Below are 25769 nucleotides of genomic sequence, written 5' to 3'. Positions count from 1 at the left end.
TGAACTTCGAGTTATCGAGAGTCACCTGTAGTACAAATGACTAAATAGGAGAAATATTTCAAGCTCCATAAAATCTGTAAAATCCGGGGGCTTCGCCCCATGGATCCCTAATCTCGGTTGAGATTCGGCTTGGCTGAATATTTGGACTGACGCCTTCACCGAATCTCGGAGCAGTCCTTCATAATTCATGGCTGGTTTACTTTCAGCTTCGGCCACTTCTATCAATTACTGTGAAGCGAACAATAGTGTCACCTAAGTGCACATATTAATTGCTAGAACTGGCCTTAGCTGAAAGTAAATTTCCAGACATGAATTATGAAGGACTGCTCCGAGATTCGGTGAAGGTGTCAAGTCCAATTATTCAACCGAGCTGAATCTCAACCGCTTCGCCCTGGACCCACTGCCTCATAAAGTGCCCCCCCCCCCTCCCCCGTAACCGCAATTCCTGGATCCGCCCCTGATAGGTCTACTGATTTTGTGCATGAAAAACTCTAAACCACGGAAACAGGAAACTTTAACCCATGGAAAAAATTACCGGGGATTCTCTGCTACAACAACGAGTTTAGAATTTAGCAGATTTATCTAAGATCGTATTACCGGGGATCTCTGCTACAACAACGAGTTTAGAATTTAGCAGATTTATCTAAGATCGTATTACCGGGGATTCTCTGCTACAACAACGAGTTTAGAATTTAGCAGATTTATCTAAGATCGTATTAATTTAAAAGATTTTTCTTTCTGCCTTCCGTTTTCTTTCTTTCCCATCGGGATCGACTAAGAATGAATTACTATCGGGATCGTTATTGTAATGTAAATTCAACTTCCGTCGGAGCGGAAAGTTCTTTTCATTTTTTCATGGATTATCATTGCAAATTGATATATAACCGAATATTGGAAATGATATCGTAATACGTTAATCACGTTGTTTTGTAAATTATCACAGCACAATGACAGAAGAAAGCAGAAGATCTACTGCGGCGCAGTTCTTCATGGATGAGGAAAATACGCACACGGCGTCTGTATCTACATACGACAAGGTAAACCATTATACCACTGACTGTAGTCTACTATTACTATCAAAGTCCCCATAATGGAGGAAATTAAACAATAATGTATTCTAAAAGTTTTATCATCCCCATAATGTTAACAACCCTCTGCAACTTTTTTGCATGATATGTTTTGTTTACTATATTCGGTGATATGTGTGTAGGGCTTGTGTGTGGGTGTATATACACACAGAGATTCAATACCTATGTATTATTCAATACTGCATAGATTGATGTTAATTCACAAACTAAGTGATAAAGCGATAGGTAGGAGATTTTGTACCCAGCCAGTATAACACACCTGCAATGTCAGCTCGCATACTCGATGTTCAGCACTGCAATTTAGACGAGAACTACTACATTAGGTGGAATGATAAAAAGATCAGGGAAAATTGAATTTACTAGTACTGATGAATCATGAATGATCAGGGCCATTAATCTCCCTAAATTGGGTCCAATAAAATGACCCTTATCAAATGGAAAATAGGATTCCTAATAACTATTAGGAATAACTAATCTTGATCAAATGTAACTGAGTGAAAGTTTATGCATGAATAATAACCGTTTTTTTGTTTTTTTTTTAAAGAAAAGAAAAACCTATATATTTGAAACAAAGACCTGTGTGATTACTGTAATTCTAAGTTAAAAGTGGTTCGCACCTGAGATTTGGAGTAATGACAATTTTTAGGGAAGTGTACTTTTGATTTCTACATTGATGGAGAATCGGGAAATTAAAAAGAAAAACTGGGGATGCAGCACTTGTTATTGAGCAACAGTGTTCTAAACATCACCTTTTTGCACTTACAATTTATTCAATTAAACTTGATTTGTCTGTTGGTGTCAACACAACATAAGCAATGCAAATCAATCATTACATAAAATAGATACATAATCATACAGTATTTGAACAGTATAATGCACAAATCATGTGATGAGTTGAAAAAGTAAGCTGATACTGTTCCAATATTTTTGATGAGTGCCTGTGGCACAAATTGGTTCATATCTATGAATTACACATACAAAAAGAAGATTTTTTGTTGTATTATTGTTTATGAGGTCAGTCTATATAATCTTATGTTACAGATACGGAATTCATGCTAAAATCACACTTGGCTTTCATAAATGTATATATAATATGTGATGGAATTATTTGTAATAATGATAATTGGTTATTTATTTTTAGAATTAGTATATGTACCAGGATTTAACCTTGTTTGATATAATTTTCAGGTGGTAGAACTTGTTAATCAAGCTTCACTCGTGCAGAAGGATACACAGAAAATCAACATTCTAAGACAGGTACATGTAGTGTCATTTTAGTTGATGAAACAATGCAATGATTGTGTTATGATGAGAGTGAATTTGTTTATGGAGATGATGCTTCTAATAATGAATGTTTACAGGTCCAGGAATTAATAATTCATAAAGATCCAACATTATTAGACAACTTCTTAGATGTAAGTGAGATTCATTATGTATATATTGCTGAAATTAGAATAAGTGAGATTCATTATGTATATATTACTGAAATTAGAATAAGTGAGATTCATTATGTATATATTGCTGAAATTAGAATAAGTGAGATTCATTATGTATATATTACTGAAATTAGAATAAGTGAGATTCATTATGTATATATTACTGAAATTAGAATAAGTGAGATTCATTATGTATATATTTCTGAAATTAGAATATGAAAGATTATTATATAGAATTGAATTTTACTTGTTTCTTTTAGATATTTATTTTATACATGTGTTAATTTTTGTTTGTTTTTTATTTTAGATTCTTAATAATGAATAGTAATTGTTTTTGAAATTATTGTTATAGGAAATGCTTGCATTTCAAAGCGACCGATCTGCTGAAGTGAAGAAGTACGTCATCACATTCATGGAGGAAGCGTGGTAAGTAGCCCCAGTGTTTTCCATGTTAAACACAGAGTTAATTACTTTAGAGGAGAATTTACATCATTTTGATTCTATGATTATTGAATTATCATTACTCAACAAAAGTAGTTTGAGAAATAACAAATTGCATTTCCAATTTTTCAACATTTTATTGACTAACATAGTGTATATTAATTATTTTACAGTCAGTTACAATAACATGCATTATTTTACACAGTCCGGTACAATAACATGCATTATTTTACACAGTCCGGTACAATAACATGCATTATTTTACAGTCTGTTACAATAACATGCATTATTTTACATTTATTTCAGGTGAGTTGACACAAATATTAATTATATTTACTTATATTTTTCTATTTGTCAATGTTACATACATGGTATTGAAATGAGTTCTGTATTGTGTGTAGTGCTTAGTAAGTTGTGTGTGATGGGCATTCAGATAACACCTTCATCACTGCTGATTTGTCTCTTTGTAGCAAAAAAGATCCAGAGTTGTTAAACAAGATGCTGCCTTGTCTCCAGATTCTGCTACAAGATGACAGTGTCAACGTACAGAAGAAAGTCATTCTGTCTCTCCCACAAGTCTACAAAGTCATTATAAAGGTAAATCACTGTCTCTCCCACAAGTCTACACAGTCATTATAAAGGTAAATCACTGTCTCCCCCACAAGTCTACACAGTCATTATAAAGGTAAATCACTGTCTCTCCCACAAGTCTACACAGTCATTATAAAGGTAAATCACTGTCTCTCCCACAAGTCTACACAGTCATTATAAAGGTGAATCACTGTCTCTCCCACAAGTCTACACAGTCATTATAAAGGTAAATCACTGTCTCTCCCACAAGTCTACACAGTCAATATAAAGGTAAGTCACTGTATCTCCCACAAGTCTACACAGTCATTATAAAGGTAAGTCACTGTATCCCACATTTCTTTTAAAAACAAGTAATTCTGTCCCTCCTACAATTCTACAAGTCATTATTTATTTCCTATTTAATCTAAATTATAAATTTTATTCCTTTGTAATCTCAGTGATAAATTTATCTCCTACATACAGTGTAATCCTAATAGTGAATATTTTCCTGCCTTATTTAAATAATGAATGGTGTTGGGAATTTATTTCCACTATATCTAACCGATGTAACAGGCCTTTGACTGTGATGTCAAAATATAAGTATTTGCATATGGAAATATCTATAGTGAGGAAATTTTTTTTTACTCCTGGCTTCATTTGTTGGTATGGTTATTTACTTCCAGTTTGCTAGCCAATCAGAATGTGTCATTCTAGTGACAAATACAGTAAACCACAGTTATAGTCAACCTCCAAGGCTAGCGAAATACAGTTCATGATAACCAGTATTCATTATATCCAATGAAATTTGGTTATTTTACTCTCATAGGGAAATAGTTATCACTTCACAATAAGTATGAATTTGCTATATGCATGTTTGCTATAACACAATTTACTGTAGTATGGTTTAAAACATGGAGAATCTATTGATTTCTCCTCTAAACATGCATATGTAGTTTATTTGTTCTATGGAATGTTAAATTTTCTTTGTACTGAGATTATGTGCAAATTGTTAAAGTACATGTACTTTGTGTCAAACTTAGGCCTATTTTAATTGTTGTTGTAGTGGCTAGCTAAGGCAAAAACTATAACGGAGGAGAGGTCGTTTGTGTGGGAGACAATGAAGTCGCTAAAGAACAGAATGTTTGAGCTGATAGACTCGGAAAATGATGGGTAAGATGTGTACACTTGGATTAGGGATTTCCCCTCAGGGGGATTTCCCTGGCTCATGATGGGATTGTTTTGCCATTACATGTGAATGATGTACATGTATTACTTCAAAAGCATGAGATAGAATAGAATTTATAGAGTCCTTAATTTGTTATTTTTGTAATTTCTTATTTTTAAAGCAGCCAGAAAAATGATACTTTAAATGGACACATAATGTCACATTCATCAAGATGATTTCGTGAAAACTGTTTACAATTAATGTATAAACCTAAACAACATACATGTACATCATCACCAGAAAAATTACATACATGTAGATTGGAAAAGATATTTAAAAAAAAAAATGATGTCAAGATATTAACTTAACTATGCAGCTTAAAGTGTTAAAATTTATATTACCTATACTTGATACATTATTTACATGATTGTAGAATAAGAACTCATGTCGTCAAGTTCATGGAGGGAGTCATCCTAGTATTATCCCGGAAAACAGCAGTAAGTGTCATCTATCTACAGCAAAGAGTGCATGTCGGCCATTAACCTGTAATCGTTAATTACAACATGATAACCAAACCCTGATCCAAAGTCTGACATCTCAAATGTATCAAATTAAAGTCCGATAACTAATCTCTGATTTACATTCAAACTACATAAATCTATCGGCTAAGGTTTCGTGTTTTCTTTTAAAGGGTGACCGATTCTTTGGATGAAAAGAATTTGTGGCAGAGTTTGTCCACTAAAACTTTAACCTTGGCCATAACTTTTCAATACATGTTGCTAGGGCTTTCACATGTGTACTCCTTGTGACAAGACTTTCTTTTAGTACCAAAATATTTGAGCTCATGACCTTCACCTTGGAGTTTGACCCACTTTTGAAAAACTTAACCGTCTCACCTAGAACCATGATTTTTATTTTTTTTTTTGTAGGAATCTGAGATGCCAAAATCTTCCAAGCCTGAAGCTGATGTAACATTGGAAATTGTTCCAGAAGATAACAAGATCCTGAAACTGAAGCGTCTGGAGGAGCAGGGAAAACAAATGTTTGACACACTCCTACAGTTCCAAGCATCGCCTCACATATCCAGGTAAATAATTCCAAGCATCACCTTTACATATCCAGGTAAGTAATTTCAAGTGTTGCCTCACATATCCAGGTGTAATTTCAAACATCGCCTCAAATATCCAGACAAGTAATGCAAAGTGTCACCTCACATATCCAGGTAAATAATTCCAAGTGTCACCTCACATATCCAGGTAAGTAGTTCCAAGTGTCACCTCACATATCCAGGTAAGTAATTCCAAGGTTCATCTCACATATCCAGGTAAGTAGTTCCAAGTGTCACCTCACATATCCAGGTAAGTAATTCCAAGGTTCATCTCACATATCCAGGTAGTGATTCCAACCAGCTAGCATACATTTTTTCGCAGGTTTTCTTGCAGAAATGTATACATGTATAAGTTACATGCATACTTGACAAATATAACATATGTACTTGATTTTTCTTTCAGTATAAATTTAATGACAGTCATGGGAAGCTTGACCACCATTGCCAAACAGAGGCCATTCTTCTTTGGAAAAGTTGTGCAGTCTTTTGAAACTCTACAGGGTATGTTGTAAAGTTGTGCAATCTTTTGAAACTCTACAGGGTACATGTATGTTGTAAAGTTGTGCAGTCTTTTGAGACTCTACAGGGTATGTTGTAAAGTTGTGCAGTCTTTTGAGACTATATGATATATTGTAAAGCTAAGTACTACATAAGTTATGGAGATAAGTACATTTCAGATTTTAATTGCTGTTAATGGGCACATAAGTTAGTTATCTGGTTCTTTGGCCAAGCTTTACCTCAGCGGGATAGAATACCGAAGAGTTATTGGGTTTTTTTCTTACCACAAGCACAATTTAGCTTGTGTTAGATCAAATCTACTAGCAAAATGAGGAATTCACTAGCAATTTTCAAGAATTATTCATTTAAGTATGTCAGTGTCTTTTTTCAAATTTAAGAACAGAATATATTGATATTATACATTTATATAGCACTTTATCTAAAAGACAATTACCCTAAAGCGCTTTACATGTAAAACAAACTAAAACAAAGAACAATAAATACATAGAAAAATGCATGAAATAATACTAAAATTGAGGTGGGTTTTCTTTGTTTTATACAGGTGCATGTCATTATTGTTATTTTTTACTAAGGTAATGATCCATTTGGAGATTGATTTATTCAAATTCTTATCTCTGTCCATCTCTGCCTCCAGTGCATCATAATTATCTAGAAACTCTACATTGTGTCAAACTGATGAACAAGCATCCCTGTGCAATGCAGATTGGTGTTTGTTCACATTGAGACCCTGGAGGGTTGGAGAGGTCACATGTGTAATAGTGAAATAAATTTTCACATCAGAAAATGCAACTGCTTAAATGAGTGGCCCATGGGCCTCTCTTGGTAATCTGCATTTAGAATTTCATGACTGGCTTAAAAAATGATATTTATTTATTTTTTGCATTAGTGAATCTACCACCCACCCTGGCAAAGTCTCAAGTGAGCAGCGTCCGTAAAAATATGAAGATGCATATGTTGTCGCTACTGAAACACAAGGCATCTGTGGATTATATCACGCAGATTACTACTCTTCTTACGGACTTAGGGGCCACAAACTCAGAGGTAATGCAGAAAAATACACCGAAATGTTGTCAAAGTCTTTATTTATTTGTGAACCAATTTAACATGAGTTCGAAAATTGAAGAAAAATGTCATTATGCTTGAATGTGAAAAATATTTTATAGACCTGCATAATTCATGAAATGACGATAATAAATTGAGGGAAATGTAATCTCTAATGTAAATGAAGAGCATGCCAAAGATTGATGTAGGGTCTAACGTACTAAATGTGTTGTTTGAAGGTAATGAAGAACATGCCAAAGATTGACGAGAGTAGGAAGAGGAAAGCAGAGGAACCTGGGGGGTCCACAAAGAAAGCCAAGATTGAAGCAGAGGTAATCCTGTCTTCCAGAAGACATTCCTTGTAGTATTTAATCTGCTGGAAGATGTCAGATCATATAATCCTCCAGAATAAAATGTATTTGAATCACACTTGCTCTTTATATGTAAATTATGAGATAAGGCTGTTTCATCATTTTTATTGAACACCAATTTTTGTTGTTTTTGTGGGCCATAAATTGAAGAAAGAAAGAAAGAATCCACAAAATTTAATACCTATGAAATTTAATGAAATGAAATGTATACAATTAATGTGGTTAGTTTTTAGTTTGATTTTATTGGTGACCAGACCAAAATACTGTATAAGTAGAATTTTTAGCAAGAATTTAATTTTGGCATTATTAGCGACAGTGTTGTGATCTCTAAAATGGAATATCGCTAACAATTTATTCCATATTGGAGGTAATAGCCATCTTTCTTGGAATTATAAAGTCGCTAAAATTAGCTCATGCTAAATAGATATACCCATAATTTATGGACAAATCGCAAAATTTGATTCTCGCTAAAATGACCACTTAACGGCACGTAATATGTGTGTCTATGGTAACTAAATTGATTATGATTTTCTATGGTAGCTTTAAATGCAATTTATCATCTAACTGTTTTGGATTTCACCTTTGTAATCGGTGAACCAGCTAGAATTAGGACAGTTTTGTGAACCCTTTTATGGCATATGAAGGAGAAATTCGTCAAATTCATTCATTTTTTTTAACATGATTAAAGTTAAGGTATTAAAACAGACAAATGTACCCTAGATTTATATTTTGTCAACCTACATATTCTAAAACCAAATTTTGTGGTGGAAATTTTCAAAGGTGATGACAATGATATTGACTATGTTTTAGATGAGTTGGGTGATGATGATAATGACTATGTTTTACATGGAGTTGGGTGATGATGATAATGACTATGTTTTAGATGAGTTGGGTGATGATGATGTTGACTATGTTTTAGATGAGTTGGGTGATGATGATAATGACTATGTTTTACATGGAGTTGGGTGATGATGATAATGACTATGTTTTACATGGAGTTGGGTGATGATGATAATGACTATGTTTTACATGGAGTTGGGTGATGATGATAATGACTATGTTTTACATGGAGTTGGGTGATGATGATGTTGACTATGTTTTACAGGGAGTTGGGTGATGATGATAATGACTATGTTTTACATGGAGTTGGGTGATGATGATAATGACTATGTTTTACATGGAGTTGGGTGATGATGATAATGACTATGTTTTACATGGAGTTGGGTGATGGTGATAATGACTATGTTTTACATGGAGTTGGGTGATGATGATGTTGACTATGTTTTACATGGAGTTGGGTGATGATGATAATGACTATGTTTTAGATGAGTTGGGTGATGATGATGTTGACTATGTTTTACATGGAGTTGGGTGATGATGATAATGACTATGTTTTAGATGGAGTTGGGTGATGATGATAATGACTATGTTTTACATGGAGTTGGGTGATGATGATAATGACTATGTTTTAGATGAGTTGGGTGATGATGATAATGACTATGTTTTAGATGAGTTGGGTGATGATGATGTTGACTATGTTTTAAATGGAGTTGGGTGATGATGATAATGACTATGTTTTACAGGGAGTTGGGTGATGATGATGTTGACTATGTTTTAGATGAGTTGGGTGATGATGATAATGACTATGTTTTACATGGAGTTGGGTGATGATGATAATGACTATGTTTTACATGGAGTTGGGTGATGATGATAATGACTATGTTTTACATGGAGTTGGGTGATGATGATGTTGACTATGTTTTAGATGAGTTGGGTGATGATGATGTTGACTATGTTTTACATGGAGTTGGGTGATGATGATAATGACTATGTTTTAGATGAGTTGGGTGATGATGATGTTGACTATGTTTTAGATGAGTTGGGTGATGATGATGTTGACTATGTTTTACATGGAGTTGGGTGATGATGATAATGACTATGTTTTAGATGGAGTTGGGTGATGATGATAATGACTATGTTTTACATGGAGTTGGGTGATGATGATAATGACTATGTTTTAGATGAGTTGGGTGATGATGATAATGACTATGTTTTAGATGAGTTGGGTGATGATGATGTTGACTATGTTTTAAATGGAGTTGGGTGATGATGATAATGACTATGTTTTACAGGGAGTTGGGTGATGATGATGTTGACTATGTTTTAGATGAGTTGGGTGATGATGATAATGACTATGTTTTACATGGAGTTGGGTGATGATGATAATGACTATGTTTTACATGGAGTTGGGTGATGATGATAATGACTATGTTTTACATGGAGTTGGGTGATGATGATGTTGACTATGTTTTAGATGAGTTGGGTGATGATGATGTTGACTATGTTTTACATGGAGTTGGGTGATGATGATAATGACTATGTTTTAGATGGAGTTGGATGACGATGATGCTGGGATGACACCTTTTGTGGACCGTTCTAAAGTTAAAGCTCCTGCCACATTAAAACAGAGACAGACAGCAGTAGACATCACAGCAGAGGACATCATCCCCCGTCTGAATCCGCAGAATGTCGCAGATCTTGTCCTCATCAGCATGGTATGTTTTCTGTTTAAATATCAGGATTCATTCTGTCTGTATTTCATTATTTAGTCATACACTATCTAATGCTGACATGAAACAAAAACTTTTATGATCAAAGCTTGTCTGTGTCCTTTTACTTTTCAGATTTTCAGTTTCTTTTTCAAAACAGTTTTTAATTTTTAATAAACTTGGCCTACAATCTCATCTAAGTAGTGTTGAATCATGTTCAAATAAGGGGTCCTTGTGAAGTCACATAAGCGTCTGAATTTTAGTTTTTACAGAGAGATAGGTCATTGTCATTAAACTTAAAGACATATTTATAGAGTAATTTTTAAATTCAATATGCAGGCACAAATTGTGTAGAGTTTAGTCAGGCCAAATTATGACATAGTTTGTTTGGGTTTTTTTGGGAGGGGGAGGGTTGTGGCAAATTATGAAAGAGGTCTACAGTTTATGAGATTTCTGTGTGTGTTTGTAAAAACAAAGTGACAGAGGTTAGTGTTGTGTTCTGTAAGCCTTTTGCTACCACTTATTCCTTATAGTGCAAGCATAGACAGACAGTGCATGTATCCAGCTTACATATTCACATTTGGTTGCTATGTGACAGCTTACATGCTATTTTCACATTCTATTTACTTGAATATTCACAATTGGTTGCTATATGACAACTTACATGCTATTTTCACATTCTATTTAATGCACTACTTCTTTTTGAAGTCTTGCTTCAAGTTTCCCTGCTGTTTTTGTAATGTAGAGAACCATGATACTACTGTTTGCTTATCAAAAAAACATACTGCCCACTGCAGGTAATGTTGCCAGACCAACTTCCTCCCCACTTTCAAGCGACGTACACCCCTATTGCTGCAGCAGGGACTGAGGGACAGATCAAACACATGGGTAGACTTCTGGCCAATCAACTGACCACAGCAGGAATGGGAAAGGGTATTGCAGAGGTCCAGCTAGAGGTAGAATAATTGTGGTTCAAACAAATCATCTAGGACTAAAAGCAATTAATATTCAATATCTTGTAAAGTTTTACTACATATGCTTAAATGTGGAAATGACCATTGATACATGGGTATATTTGTCCATGACAGTTTGTTATAAAAACAGTCTGACATATATGTGCAATGTAATGTATAAACTGGAATACAGGTTTTGACGAAAGTTTATTTTAACAGGAGGCTTCCGAAGAGGATGGGGGAGCATCTCCGGAGTACCAGCCTACATCTCCCAAACAGGTTATCCAGACTGTCGTAGGTATGGAATAGTTATAATCCAGACTGTTGTAGGTAGGGAATAGTTATAATCCAGTCTGTCGTAGGTATGGAATAGTTATAATCCAGTCTGTCGTAGGTATGGAATAGTTTTAATCCAGACTGTTGTAGGTAAGGAATAGTTATAATGCAGACTGTTGTAGTTAGTGAATCGTTATAATCCACACTGTTGTAGGTAGGGAATAGTTATAACCCAGACTTTTGTAGGTAGGGAATAGTTATAATCCAGTCTTTTGTAGGTATGGAATAGTTTTAATCCAGACTGTTGTAGTTAGTGAATAGTTATAATGCAGACTGTTGTAGTTAGTGAATAGTTATAATGCAGACTGTTGTAGGTATGAAGTAATAGTAGAGAAGAAATTGTAGAATCTCTAACGTTTAAGATCAGGTACTGCCCTTAGACACAAAGCAAAGTTATGGGAAAAGTGGCTGTGATGATGATTTGTGAAATGACTTAGTGTGGCTATACAGTACCCGCAACGTTATTCTTGACATTCCTATCGTGCTCTATCGTGCGTGTATCCTATCGTATCGTGCATGTATCCTATCGTATCGTGCGTGTATCCTATCCTATCGTGTATCAGGTTTTCCGTTTTCTATCGTGTTTTGCGTGTATCAGGTTTTCCGTTTATCGTGAAAATCGTTTATCGTGTAGCTTTGGAAGCTATCGGGATCGTATATAAAATCTAATGAAAAAGTACGATACTTTCCGAAACCTTTATTCGTTTTGTTAAAGAAGCTATTTTTAGGAATCAAGGAAAGACGGTATATTTGAAGGAGAACATAAAGTTGTCGATTTTAAGGCAGAAGAAGAGCTATTTGTCTGTCCAGAGAGAGAGTGAAAATTTATCACAATTTAATTCTAAGTAGTCTGGAAAGTAGGACAGTAAACCGAGCACAGTAAATCTTAAAGCTCCTTCTGAAGTTCATAAACATTTGTTTGTCTAGAAACAGTTATTTGTAATTAACACTAACAGAAAAATAGGGAGTTCCGATTTGAAAGGAAAAATCAGTAAATTACATTGTTTATCACATACATGTATATTTTAATAATGGTTCTTTTTCTTCCAATTTTTTTTTCCACGTGTATGCTACTTATATAGCAACTGCTGAACTTGTGCGCGTCCTTATATCTGATTTTGTGTATCACCCGTGTTTTGACAGCTAACATTCTCAGGGACATTGTATTTCACACATTTAGAAGATTAAGTTTTAAAAGGGTGCAAGGGTGTTGCATCCCCCAAAATTCTGCTCAACTGGGCACGATTCCGCTGTCATCGTTGTTGTTTTTTTATATACCTTGTACATGTACACATGTACCAATACTCGTACGTGTAGATACTGGAAATTTATGTTGGTTTTGATGATTATTTGAATTTTTTTACACACTAAGCGTTTCAAAATTGCGAATTTAAAACAAGCCGGGTTTTGTTTATGTTTTTTAAACAGTATATTTATGTTTTGTTAACAAAATATCAATTCAAATAAATATATTCCAATTACTTATGACTATCAATTATCAATCATAGTGTAAAAATATCTAACAGGTGTAGTGCGGTTGATTTTTTTTAAAGCGGTCGTTATGAAAATAACTTGAGATGTTGAATGAGCCGTGAACTTAAGAGCTTGATGCAAAATAACCCCCTCCTCGCTACACGCACAATATTACTTGGTTTTATTTCATACTCAAGGTAATATACATTAGCATAAGAGAGCTACTGAAGCATGATATCACTACATTATATTACATTTAGTTAATTCCCTGTATAATCTATATATTAAACATTAGGTGACAATATAAGTTTTAGAATCATTGGCTGATAAAATTCATATAGATATCAAATAATGAATTCAATGCCGTATATATTTCATTATTTTTTTTAAATTTTAGCTGTGATGGCATTAAAAAAAAAACAAAAAAAAACGTACAACCGTGGATTAAAGAAATTATATGGTACAAAACCGATCAATGTTTTAAACAAATGTTACCGCAACGGGGACAGGTAGCTGATAGTCATCCCGCGATGAGAACGCGGTTTTCCTGAGTTACCTATAGAATACTGCGTTAGATTTTTTCCCATCGCGAGAACGCGGGAAACAAGAAATCCACTTTGTCCGTAATGTAGGTATATAATGAACATTGAAATCCTTCAATATCATTATCAACATAATGTAAACATAATGTAATTATGTTGTAGGTATCAAAATTTCGTTCCGTCTAAACCGTTTCTAAATTTACAACATTTCTATCAGGTTTTCCGTTTATCGTGAAGATCGTTTATCGTGTTTTGCGTTTATCAGGTCTATCGTGAAGATCGTTTATCAGGTTTTGCGTTTATCAGGTTTATCGTGTATCCTATCGTATCGTGCGTGTATCCTATCGTATCGTGCGTGTATCCTATCCTATCGTGCGTGTATCCTGTTCTATCGTTTATCATGTCAAGAATAACGTTGCGGGTACTGTAACTTGTACATGTATCTACTGGTATGTTAACACACATTTTCTTTGTTTAATTGTTCTTTATTTAGCTATACTTTGTTTCTATATTATTCTTGTTTTGTTTAGGTGGTCTGACTGAGCCGCTGGCAGCCTCATCCTCCAAGATGGCCAACGTTCCAGCAGCTCCCGTGAGTGTCAAATGTTTATTTGAATATGGGGTTGTTTTTTTTTTTGGGGGGGGGGGGGGGGGTCTTCCGGGAGTAACAGTATTCAATTATGATAAGTAAAACTTCAACCTTTTTTTCCAAAATAATTTTATCAATTTCTTGTCTAAATCAATTTTACATAGTTTTATGTATGTTATGGTTTTTATAAATTTTATATGCACAGCAGTTTTAAAACGACTTCTCAATTTTGGAAGTCATTGAATATTAATCTACAGTAAAAATGTTTCTGTATACAATGTTTCTGTTGTTTTAGCAAATCCGTTCCGTGAGGACAGGAATCAAGCAGTTCAAGCTTTCATCTGTAACCACAGACATGGACAGGGACAAGCTGGATGAAATGACCATTGCCTCAGTGAAGAGAATTTTAGAGGCTGAGAGTAAGTTTGGTTTGATTTACAGGACATTGTCATGCACATGCTTGCTTATCATGTTTGATTTAGTCATTGTGGGCATATTTTCTTTCTTTTTCAGAGAGTGCATCTTTAGGAAATGCCCTTTCAGCCAGAACCAAGTTGCTCACGAGTTTGGTATCACAGTTTGGAGGAGAACTGAAAAATTGTAAGAGCATTTTGTGGAGAATTAATTTAAAATTACACACTTTTATCCCAATTTTATTCATGGGTTGGATTTTGAATTCAAAATCATAATCGCCTATTCCTTATATTTGTTGCAGTGTTACTGGAGTATATATTTGACGATCTTCGTAATCGGGCGGATCTAGCATTTGCATGGTTGTATCAAGAGTATGCAAACTGTCAGGGATTCTGTGCATCCAATCTGCGAAACGAGCGGTCATCCTTGGCAAGTTACGACGAATGTCTGACCAGGCTTCTGTCGGGCCTGTTGGATCGGACAGAACTCGGCACCAAAGAAGGGTATGTTTCGTAGAAAGCAATGATAATCACCTGGAAATTTTGGAAATTATTCAAAAGTCATGGATTATTATTGAAAATCTCTGATTTTCTTCAGATTTTTTCATCGTTTGATTTTGGAGGCTCCAGCTATCACAGACAATGCAATTCAGATCCTGAAGAAATATTGTACTGACAAGGTACGTGTAGAACAGATATCTCTAAACTTACAAATAACTTTGTTATTCATTAAGAGATGTTGCTGTCTTTAGACCTTCATTTGGTGGTACATTTCTGGTGTGTATACTATACATAGGAATCCACTTTTCTGTCTGCCTATTAGTCTCTGCAAATTGTTATTAAAAATTTTGTTGCAACCATACCTTTTAAATCTGAGAGAATTATGATCGAAAAGTACCTGAATGCTGATATGCTGAATTTCAGAATTAAGTGTCTTGAACTTTCTCTCTCATCTAAGAAATAAACTCACTGCAAACATTCTGTATAATGTACATACATTTTAATTTACATTGTATGTATACAGCATAAAGAATGTTAGCAATTCTAAACTATTTAGGAGGTTTAATATTTTTCTAGTTTTTCTTCCTGTTGGATTTGACATTAAGATATCAGTTGATTTGTGTTTGATTTTGTGCACCCATACTTTGATTACAAATGATTTGAATCTAGTCACCATACATTCATTAAGGGTTCGGTATTTGGTGTTCTTGCTTGTATTCTTCAGTGGAAAGTCTGATCAAACTTAACATGCACTGTAAGCATAATGGTAATCTCGAAAGAAAGATACAAATTTAGTGTAGTCACCGGGATTAGGGATCGATCCCGGGACCTAGCGGTTGTGAAGCTATGAACCACTATCATACCGTGACCTATTTCAATGATTGATGTCAAGTAAGCGTGGATTTCCCATCATTTTCTTTCAACTGACTGAAAAGTCACATTTTATGAGGCTTTTCGTTTTCAGAAAGCATGGAATGCAGATCTAGGCTCTCTGAATAATTACATTTATCACATTTCATTTGCTAACCTCATTAAATCTACGACTGGCCTCACAATCAAACAAAAATTATGTAAAACTTCTCTTCCCTGAAATTATTATAGATTTGTAAAGTTCTGGTTTTTATGACTGTTGTAGGAGCGAGTGGAGAGTGGGATTAACACTCTACGTCAGCTGATCCTCACGAGACCCGCCCACCGACTGCGGTACCTGGAGGTCCTACTGATGTCCTGTCATCATGACATGCCAGATGTCAGGGCCACGGCCATCCGCTGCAGTAAACAGCTGTATGAGAAGGGACACATCAGACCCTATATAGAGGTGGGTCCTTAAAGCAAATATTGGGGTCATGTCAGTCCTACATTGGGGTCAATAACGAAGTATACAGTCAAGGACTCATCAAATTGTTGCCTTTATTGTAGATGGCAAGAATGGTCAATATCAGAGACATATAAAAATGATGTACCTTTAATTGACCTGGATAGGGCCTCTCTGTAGAATTTGATGTAGAATATTATTGTGTTTGAATGGCTTCATTTGAGAGTTATTTTTCTTATGGCAATGTAGGCTCTGATGTTGATTGTTAACACCTCACAACAGTATTAAGGGATGTGGTAATGTGAAGTCTGTATGCGAGTGTGCAACACTCCTATAAAACACACGGGGTTCAATGTCGAGTTTTATAAACAAGTCCTGTTGGATGTTTTGCATTGTGGTGCTCAGTTACAGTTAGATAATGTGATCTGCATTTCAGTGTGTGGAGATTTTTTTTCATGCTGACTAAATTCAAACATACAATTCTTGTTTTGACTTTGCAGCAATATGCCTCAAAGATGTTGAAGAATCTTTTGTTAACAAAACCACCAACAGAAATGTTAGGCAAAAGTAAAAGTAAGTGTTGCAATATAAATTGTTAGAACTTAACAATAGTAGGTCAAGTATGCATTTCAATTTGTTTGGTCAATTCGAAATGGAACAACTCCACTTGTTTGCTGGCTAGTAAAAACTTTTATTATTCAAACAACTCATGTTTTGTTCGCAGTATCAAGCACAAAAGACAATTATATGAGACATGTACTGATAAAACTACATAGATTTCTGTACGTGTATACAATGTATGTTTTGTACTGCTAGATGATCCTGCTTTACAAATGTGGACTGAGGACACCATTAAGATGTGTCTGTTCCTGTACCTCGGCCTGCTACCTAACAATCACAAGCTCATCCACCAGTAAGTCGACAGTAACATGGATACTAACAGTCTTCTTCTCGTTAATATAGCTCGCTGAAAATAAATTATGTTAATTGACACATATAATCAGTTGCATAATTTCCTTTGGATGAACGTTCACTTTTATTAGAGAAATCTGTGTGAGTGGTTTGTATTTTGACGAGACGAATGTGTTGAATTTTTCTTGGTATTTTAGATTAGCCATGGTGTACACCTCTGCTGGAGCAGACATTAAGAGAATCATCCTCAGGGCGCTAGAGAATCCCGTAAGTACATGTGTCATTGTTAGAGAATCACATAAGTACATGTGTCATTGTTAGAGAATCCCGTAAGTACATGTGTCATTGTTACAGAATCACGTAAGTACATGTGTCATTGTTAGAGAATCCCGTAAGTACATGTGTCATTGTTAGAGAATCCCGTAAGTACATGTGTCATTGTTAGAGAATCCCGTAGGTACATGTGTCATTGTTAGAGAATCCTGTAAGTACATGTGTCATTGTTAGAGAATCCCGTAAATAGACATATGTGTCATTGTTGTGTTAGAGAATCTCGTGAGTACAATTGTCCTTGTTATGTTAGAGAATCTCGTGAGGATGTGTCATTGTTACAGTGTATGTCAGAAAAATGCCGTAAGTACACATCATTGAGTATGCATACAGAACAAATCTTGGGGGGACTCATAAAATGATCAGTCTTTGATTTTTAGGTCACCTGAGTCACTCGGATCTATTGCCGTTAGTCTTCGTCCATCGTCTTTCGTCGTCCATTAAATTTTTCACATTTTTAACTTCTTTAAAACAACCAGGCAAATTGTTTCCATTTTTGCTGTGAAGCATCTTTAGGATAAGAGGAATATAAGTTGTGAAATTTATTGCCTTACCACACTGGGGCCTCATGGGCAGGGCTGAATATGCTAAAATGGTATATTTTCAAAAATCTTCTTCTCTACTCCCACACTAAATGCATGGATATGATGTCCATGAAGCCCTCTATCAAAATTGTGAAATTGGTGGCTTTTGGGTCAGGGGTTCAGGCCCTAGGGTGGGCAATATGGCCATATAGTGAAAATTACTTATATGCTTTAAACTTCCATATTCCTTCTTCTGTAAATGAATAGGAATTGTATGCATATTTTGAAAGATCATAAACATGTGCACAAAGGACTCCATATTGAAGCTGTATGGGCTGTAATACTTGGGTGACCATTAAGGTCTGGGTCTCTTGCTGGATATGCCAGAGAGCTCTGTAAAGAAGTTTCTGTGATACTTATACTCTGTATGTGACTTTTGGTGCTGATCACTTAAAACAGGAGAAAATCAGAATAATCATTGCTGGGTTTGATGGAGAGGAAATCCTTTTTATAAATATGTTTTAAAGGAGTTATTTTCAAAAATTGAAAGCATGAAAATTCTGAGCATGTATTTAAATCATGCATTGATGGAAAGTGTAAAAGACTCTTGAGTTTGTCTTTATTGATGCATTGATGTTTGTAGGTGAAGGGAATGGGAATGAAGTCACCAGAACTGTTGACACTAGTGGAAAGCTGTCCTAAAGGAGCAGAAACATTGGTCACTCGAGTCATCCACATCCTCACTGATAAAGGTACGTACATGTTAAAAATGAAGCAAAATATCTCTGCAACAATGAAGTGAAGAAAGACTTAGTTAATGAAAGATAAGCTTTGAATGGGATGTGTAATTCAGATAGGGTTTGTACAATATGGTGACATTTCTGATTTTTTTTCATGTTTCCAGCTTCTCCATCCCCTGAGCTGGTGGAGAGAGTTCGTGACCTCTATCATAAACGCGTGCCAGATGTCAGATTCCTGATACCTGTTCTCACAGGACTCTCAAAGGTAAACCTAGAAAATCTAGTTCTCAATACTCTCAAAGGTAAACCGAGAAAAACTGGTTATCATTGTGTTCTCAAAGGTAAACCAAGAAAATCTGGTTATCATTGTGTTCTCAAAGGTAACCTGAGAAAATCTGTTTCAAGGTAAACCGAAAAAAACTGGCTATCATTGTTACAGTATTTGAAAATTGACGTTCTGTTGAATATTTTTAGTATCATAGTTTAAGTATGCTCTAGAGAACAGGGTTAGAAGTCTTCAAAAATAATCTGAAAGAGATCTCATTGATATACTATTTATACTCTAAAAATGCTTTTCATTTCATGAAAGATGTATGTTTACAATTTGTTTCTTTGTTGTTTTGTTCAGGATGAAGTTATACAAGCCTTGCCAAAACTGATCAAGTTGAACCCCATTGTTGTCAAGGAAGTATTCAACCGTCTGCTGGGTGGTCATAGCGACGCTAATTACACATCTCCTCTCACCCCAGTGGATCTGTTAATAGCGCTGCACAACATAGACCCAGCCAAGTGTGACATGAAAACAATCATCAAAGGTGTGTTAATGCTCTCTAACTTTCAAATCCCTCCAGAAAAAAAATAAATAAATGTAAAAAAAATATATGTCTTATGTACAGTGTAGTTGTTCTGACCGAGAAATACATCCACAACTGATTGGTTTTCCCTCTCCTGTAATCAAATATACCGTATTTCTTTTTTAACCCAAAATGATTATAGCAGAGCTAGGTCTCTATAATCAACTTTTATATATGCTATAGTCATTATGCCATAATTTTTTTTTTCATTTTGGTTTATGTCATTTGTTTTGTTATTTTGACTGTATGCCAACATTTTGATGTCAATAAATAAATTGAATTGAATTAAGTGAATACGTGTAAGAAATAAGTTTAAATTTTGAAAATATATGAGGGCATGAACTTTGACGCTTTAGGCCAGCATACATCATTAACGCGTGTCATGAAAACTATGCTGGCGTGAAGCGTTGCTGTTAAAATTCTTACTCTCATATTTTCAAAAATTAAATCTATGTTTTATATTTACAGTTTTGGTCATTTCTGTCTGAATATTCCTATTCATTAGAATAGTCTTACTATATTTATCAAGATTCATAAGCACATCATTCACATTTATGAGGAAATGGCTATCATTTCAATTTGTAGATATCGAAGGCAAAAACATCGGAAATGTTAATATATACATGTAACCATACAGAGTACTAGCTTGTTTGTTTTCCAGCCACCAATCTGTGCTTTAGTGAGAAGAACATCTACACACAGGAGGTCCTGGCTGTGGTGATGAAGACGCTGATGGAACAGGAACCTCTGCCCACGCTCTTCATGAGGACAGTCCTCCAGTCTCTGTCAATGTATCCCAGACTGATGGGATTCATCCTGAACATCCTGCAGAGGCTCATTTCTAAAGAGGTACCCCTCCTTACTGCAGTCAATTCTTTGCCACTCCGTTCAAGTGGTGGGGCAATTGATGGTTGATAAAACTTCATTCAAGTTATTTGTAAGACACGCGCGACAAGCTGTTAGGTATCGTAAACTGAAATCTTGTTTGCATGTACAAATTCTGTGTGATAGGGATCTTACAAGAATGAATTTTAAGTATTAATTGAAGAGTATTTAATTACTTTAAGAAAAGTATTTGAAGTAATCTATTACATTTGTTAAAATGTGGGTGGTTTTAAGGAATTAGCATCATTAAAATTACTTGCTGACATTATTAAGTATTGTTATGCCTCTACTGATTTTCCACAATGTAAGTTGACAAATTTTGCTGATTCTTCGTAAATCACTGTAAAATGAATGGTTCCCTTCAAAAAGTGTGACAATTTTGATGAACTGATACACACCTATTCGGAACACTTACATGTAGCAGCTTCCTTTTATCTTATGGAATGTTCTGATAAGTTCCGAATGGAATCATGAATATTCATAAAATGGAATAGCATCACAAATCAATTGGTCCCTGTATAAGAACCAGTTATGGTAGCAAACGACAATAATCATGGGAAGTAGCCCTATTGATTGTATTAAGTTTTATTTTGGTTTTAGTGTTTGTATTGGTATAATTAAACAGTTGAAGTCTATCATTGAGGGAGTCAGCAAGATTCCAGTTAACCTAGAGCAAGCCCATTTCTCTTGACTTCACCTCAGGAAACAGGCTTCCTCTCTGCCTCGACTATACCTCAGGAAACAGGCTTACTGTCGGGGACCTGAAATCTTAGCTGACTCTCTCAATAATATACTTTAACTGTATACTGTACATGGAATATTGATCCCATATGTACACAACGTCTCTGCATTATGTGGGATCGACTTTTCTTAATGTCTGTGCATTATGTGGGATTGACTTTGCTCAATATCTCTGCATTATGTGGGATTGACTTTGCTAAATGTCTACATTATGTGGGATTCACATTGTCAGTCTGTTTTTCTATCTCAAGATGTTAATTCAGTAATATTGTTCAAGAGGTCATGGTTTTAAACACTGCGGCCTCCATGACACTGGGCTGAATATCATGGAGACCTCATTACTATCCTGTTCTGTAGGTATGGAGGAATAAGAAAGTTTGGGAAGGATTTATCCGCTGTTGTCAGAAGATGAAGCCCCAATCCTTTGCAGTTTTACTACAGCTGAAGTCCGCCCAGCTAAAGAGTGTGTTTGAGAGCTGTCCGGACCTCCGGGAGCCTCTGCTGAATCATGTCAACTCCTTCGCTCCGAATCAGGTTATTTCCTACTCTGTGTATCTGGGGACATATTAAGCCCTTATTACATATGTGTAGTTGTTATGGATTTAATAGATATTGCCAGGCTGTATCTTATTTCATACTATTCTAAAATATAAGTAAAATAGATTTTTTACAAGGATGTAGATTACTTAAATAATTTCTCACAACTCAGAATGGTTGTCATCAATTTTTATTTCACTTCTATCTTCATGCAAGCTTGACGAGAAGTATCTTATCAAACTCTCTTGAAATTTCAGAAAGCCCACTTACCCAAGTCCGTGATTGCGGTGCTGGAGAGCCCGCCCGATTTGACCCCCACCCTGTCGCAGTTGGAAGTTGTGCCAGCCACGCCTGTCCCCACTCCGCTTACTCCCACGGTCCTGACACCCTCAGCACCACAAGTTACTGCAGTGAAGGTCGAAAACAACCCTGTTCCCATGGAGACGCAGTCCATACAGACGGTCCAATCCATTCAGACTATTAGCTCAGTCTTAGTTCAGGTGAATATGCTATAATTGAATACATTCAACGATTTACTGCAATAACAAAATTCCTCCATGTGTATGAATTGTTAATGATTTTATATCGATGGCTTGGTTTTTCATTACTACTTTGCCACATGTGCACTGGTTTGGTAGAATTTGATTAACAGCCTTTTTTTCAACTCTTAACTGTAAAGGCAAAGAAATACTCTGCGTGTCATTAAATAAAATTTCTTGCCCCCTGCACCCTCTAAAATCATTTTTTAGTACATATGCAAATATTTTTTGGACATATATTCTGTATTCCTTCATGGAGATAAAATTAACTTCTGAATCATTGATTACTTTATTTCCTAATTTTGCTCAACAAGGACACCAATGAAAATTTACATGTGTACAGTGTATGTTCAATGAAAACGGTCATTACGAAATTAGAATGTTGCCTTTTAGCAAAATTATCTTGATGATTGAAAATGAGGTATCATCAATTTCATTTTGAGTATGACCTCAACATGTAGTTTCTATATTGTTTAGGTGAAGCAAGAGCCCCCTGAAGCGGAAGACCTGACCAGACAGGTAACGGAAAACAGAGAGCGACGGGAGTCACAGGGCAGGGCGTTATCAGAGAGTGAAAGGAAGGAAACACCATCCAGGAAAAGATTGACTAAAAAGAGGTCAACAGAGGTCAGCAAATCCAATGTTCTAATAAGATTTGCGTGAGCGTTAGTTAATTTATCCCTTGAGATTACTGGCATTTTGTAAACCGACCTTCAATAATACAGGATATCTTGGTCATTTGCACTCTTTCTAACACTGTAAATTTTCTGTAGGATAAAGCTGAGGCTGACATGGATGAGATGGACTCCCCTGAGGATGCCCTCGCTATCGCAGAGGAGGCCATGGACACATCTGTCACCAGTGACCTGCAGGCCGATAAGGTATGTCCCCCACTCATATATCAACAATAGACATCTGTATACATTAGACACCTGTACGTCGTCAGCTTCTGTAACTCGTATATCAATATTAGACATGTCGTCAGCTTCTGTAACTCATATATCAACATTAGACATGTCAGTTTCTGTAACTCATATATCAACATTAGACATGTCGTCAGTTTCTGTAACTCATATATCAACAGTAGACATGTCGTCAGCTTCTGTAACTCATATATCAACAGTAGACATGTCGTCAGTTTCTGTAACTCATATATCAACATTAGACACATCATCAGTTTTTGTAACTCATATATCAACATTAGACACCTTTACATCATCAGTTTTTGTGACTCATATATCAACATTAGACATGTCGTCAGTTTCTGTAACTCATATATCAACAGTAGACATGTCGTCAGTTTCTGTAACTCATATATCAACAGTAGACATGTCGTCAGTTTCTGTAACTCATATATCAACATTAGACACCTGTACGTCGTCAGCTTCTGTAACTCATATATCAACATTAGACATGTCATCAGTTTTTGTAACTCATACATGTATATCAACATTAGACACCTGTACGTCGTCAGTTTTTGTGACTCATATATCAACATTAGACATGTCGTCAGGTTCTGTAACTCGTATATCAACAGTAGACATGTCGTCAGCTTCTGTAACTCATATATCAACATTAGACAACAGTAAACTGTTTTTATTGGATTGCCTTCGGTTTTGAGAAGTTTATTAAATTATTCTTATAATGTTTACAATTATTTAGATTAAATTCTAGCAAGGTAAGAAGGTTGTTTGAAGTTTATTCAAATCACAAAGATTCTTTCCGAATGGTGATGGTTGAAAAAGGGGGCAAAGCCTTTGTATGTTTGTTGAAATATGATTGCATGTCTACAGATATATTTTATATTGCCCCTATTTGACATGTAGATGTATAGTATTGGTCATGTCTGTCTTGTTGCTTTTCTTCACCTGTCCGTCGCAGCTTGTGTTGAGCTCATTTCTAAAGATACTATAGAAGAGGCCATCATGAGATTCCTGATCTTGGTGAGACCATGCTCGGCATGTTTGGCTTTGATCTTCTTTGTGACCTTGACCTTTCTTGGTTTGCTAATTTTTTTCTACACCCCAAATGGCACCAGTCTAACTAAAAATAAGATCCTTGTTCCCTTGGCTCAGTTCACCACACACACACAAACGAAGTTGGCAGGTCACAGGATTTGATTTTAATTAGATTGGAGGGAAGGATATCATAATAAAACTTACTTGTATCTTTGTAATTAACAAGTTTTATGCATGCTAGAAATGCTAAATGGGATGTATATTTTCTGCTTAATCGACTTACAGGTGTCATGCATGCTGAGGATGTTGATTGTGCATTTTCTGTGTGGTTTGATTAAGTTTACTTTAATTAGGTCAGTTTTAACAAATTGTCCATTAACTGTGCACACTTTAATCTGTGGTGCATGTGAAGCTGATGAGTTGTATGCATGCTGTGGTTGTTGATTTGTGGACTGTATCGTTCTCTTTATTGGCATGGTGAATTAAGTCAGTAGAAAAATTGCTTCATGAAGTAAACTTACTCCAGTAGTTCATCTTAGAATGCTAGTTTTGTACATGTGTCTATTGCTGAGTGTTATTTTTTGGTTGTTTGATGAATAATATTTAGTACAAGTCAAATTGATGTCCTACCTCAACCAGTGGTTTGTGTTATTATCATGAATTATTAACAATTTATTTATATGGGAATGGATTAATTAATTCTGAATTCAGTGCAGTAAAAAAAACAACAAATATTGATCACAGAAGCTGTAATTACGAGAATTTGTTATGTATCTACAGTAGATTTGAATTCTGTCTAACTTCGTGTCTACAGCTGTTTTTTGTCCAGCTCGTTCTTTCTTAACGAAGCTACTTTGATATTAATTTGAAAAATGTGTTCCTGTTCTGTGTTGATGCAAAACTGTATCGTTTGGTGGGGCATTTATGTCCTATGAGATTGTATCTAATTATCATGCATCGTAGTTGTATTAATACATGCATGTTTCGTATAAGTAATTACTTTTATTGTCTAAAACTGTGGTGTTGTTAATTTCAGTCACAAGAATCAGCAGGCGCTACCTCTGCAAAGACTACAAGGACCAGATCGAAGACATCGGAATCCAGGTCATCGGGGTCAAGGTCATCTGAGGTCGAGACTCGACCCAGAAGAAGTACAAGGTCTCGGAAATAAGTCTTTTAATGCTGGATTTGCATAAAGGCATTGTTAAATATGTGAAGAATTTTTTTTAAAGTACAGTGTATTTTCTGTAGTTATTACTGTTTAAGCTTGACTGAAACTTTTTAAATTTGTGATCTAGAAAATATCACATGTGAAAATAAAGGCAATCTTATAACAGAC

At 35.3% G+C, this 25769-nt stretch overlaps 1 protein-coding gene across 3 annotated transcripts; it reads left to right on the top strand.

The window, feature by feature from the left end:
* Positions 1-792: 792 nt before the first annotated feature.
* On the top strand, positions 793-25769 carry LOC125651433 (symplekin-like). Of its 3 annotated transcripts, none has more exons than XM_056167040.1 (33): positions 793-1037; positions 2277-2345; positions 2450-2503; positions 2877-2950; positions 3436-3562; positions 4599-4705; positions 5134-5197; positions 5630-5787; positions 6212-6309; positions 7214-7368; positions 7608-7700; positions 10127-10294; positions 11086-11244; positions 11461-11539; positions 14123-14184; positions 14477-14600; positions 14695-14781; positions 14897-15098; positions 15193-15274; positions 16231-16413; positions 16911-16983; positions 17227-17323; positions 17520-17589; positions 18820-18928; positions 19081-19181; positions 19545-19731; positions 20432-20619; positions 21754-21930; positions 22191-22433; positions 22950-23099; positions 23246-23353; positions 24354-24415; positions 25467-25598. In XM_056167040.1, the coding sequence occupies exons 1-32, from the start codon at positions 948-950 to the stop codon at positions 24384-24386; spliced, it is 3771 nt and encodes a 1256-aa protein (XP_056023015.1). In that variant the 5' UTR covers positions 793-947; the 3' UTR covers positions 24387-24415; positions 25467-25598. The 3 variants fall into 3 exon arrangements, with proteins under 3 accessions (XP_056023015.1, XP_048735971.2, XP_048735970.2); XM_048880014.2 differs by lacking the exon at positions 24354-24415 and adding an exon at positions 24135-24150; XM_048880013.2 differs by lacking the exon at positions 24354-24415 and having other exon boundaries at positions 25467-25769.

The sequence above is a fragment of the Ostrea edulis genome, chromosome 5 (assembly GCF_947568905.1).
Source record: "Ostrea edulis chromosome 5, xbOstEdul1.1, whole genome shotgun sequence".
Taxonomy (NCBI): Eukaryota; Metazoa; Mollusca; class Bivalvia; order Ostreida; family Ostreidae; genus Ostrea; species Ostrea edulis.
Note: the sequence above shows the minus strand (reverse complement) of the source record. Positions and strands in the feature narration are given on the sequence as shown.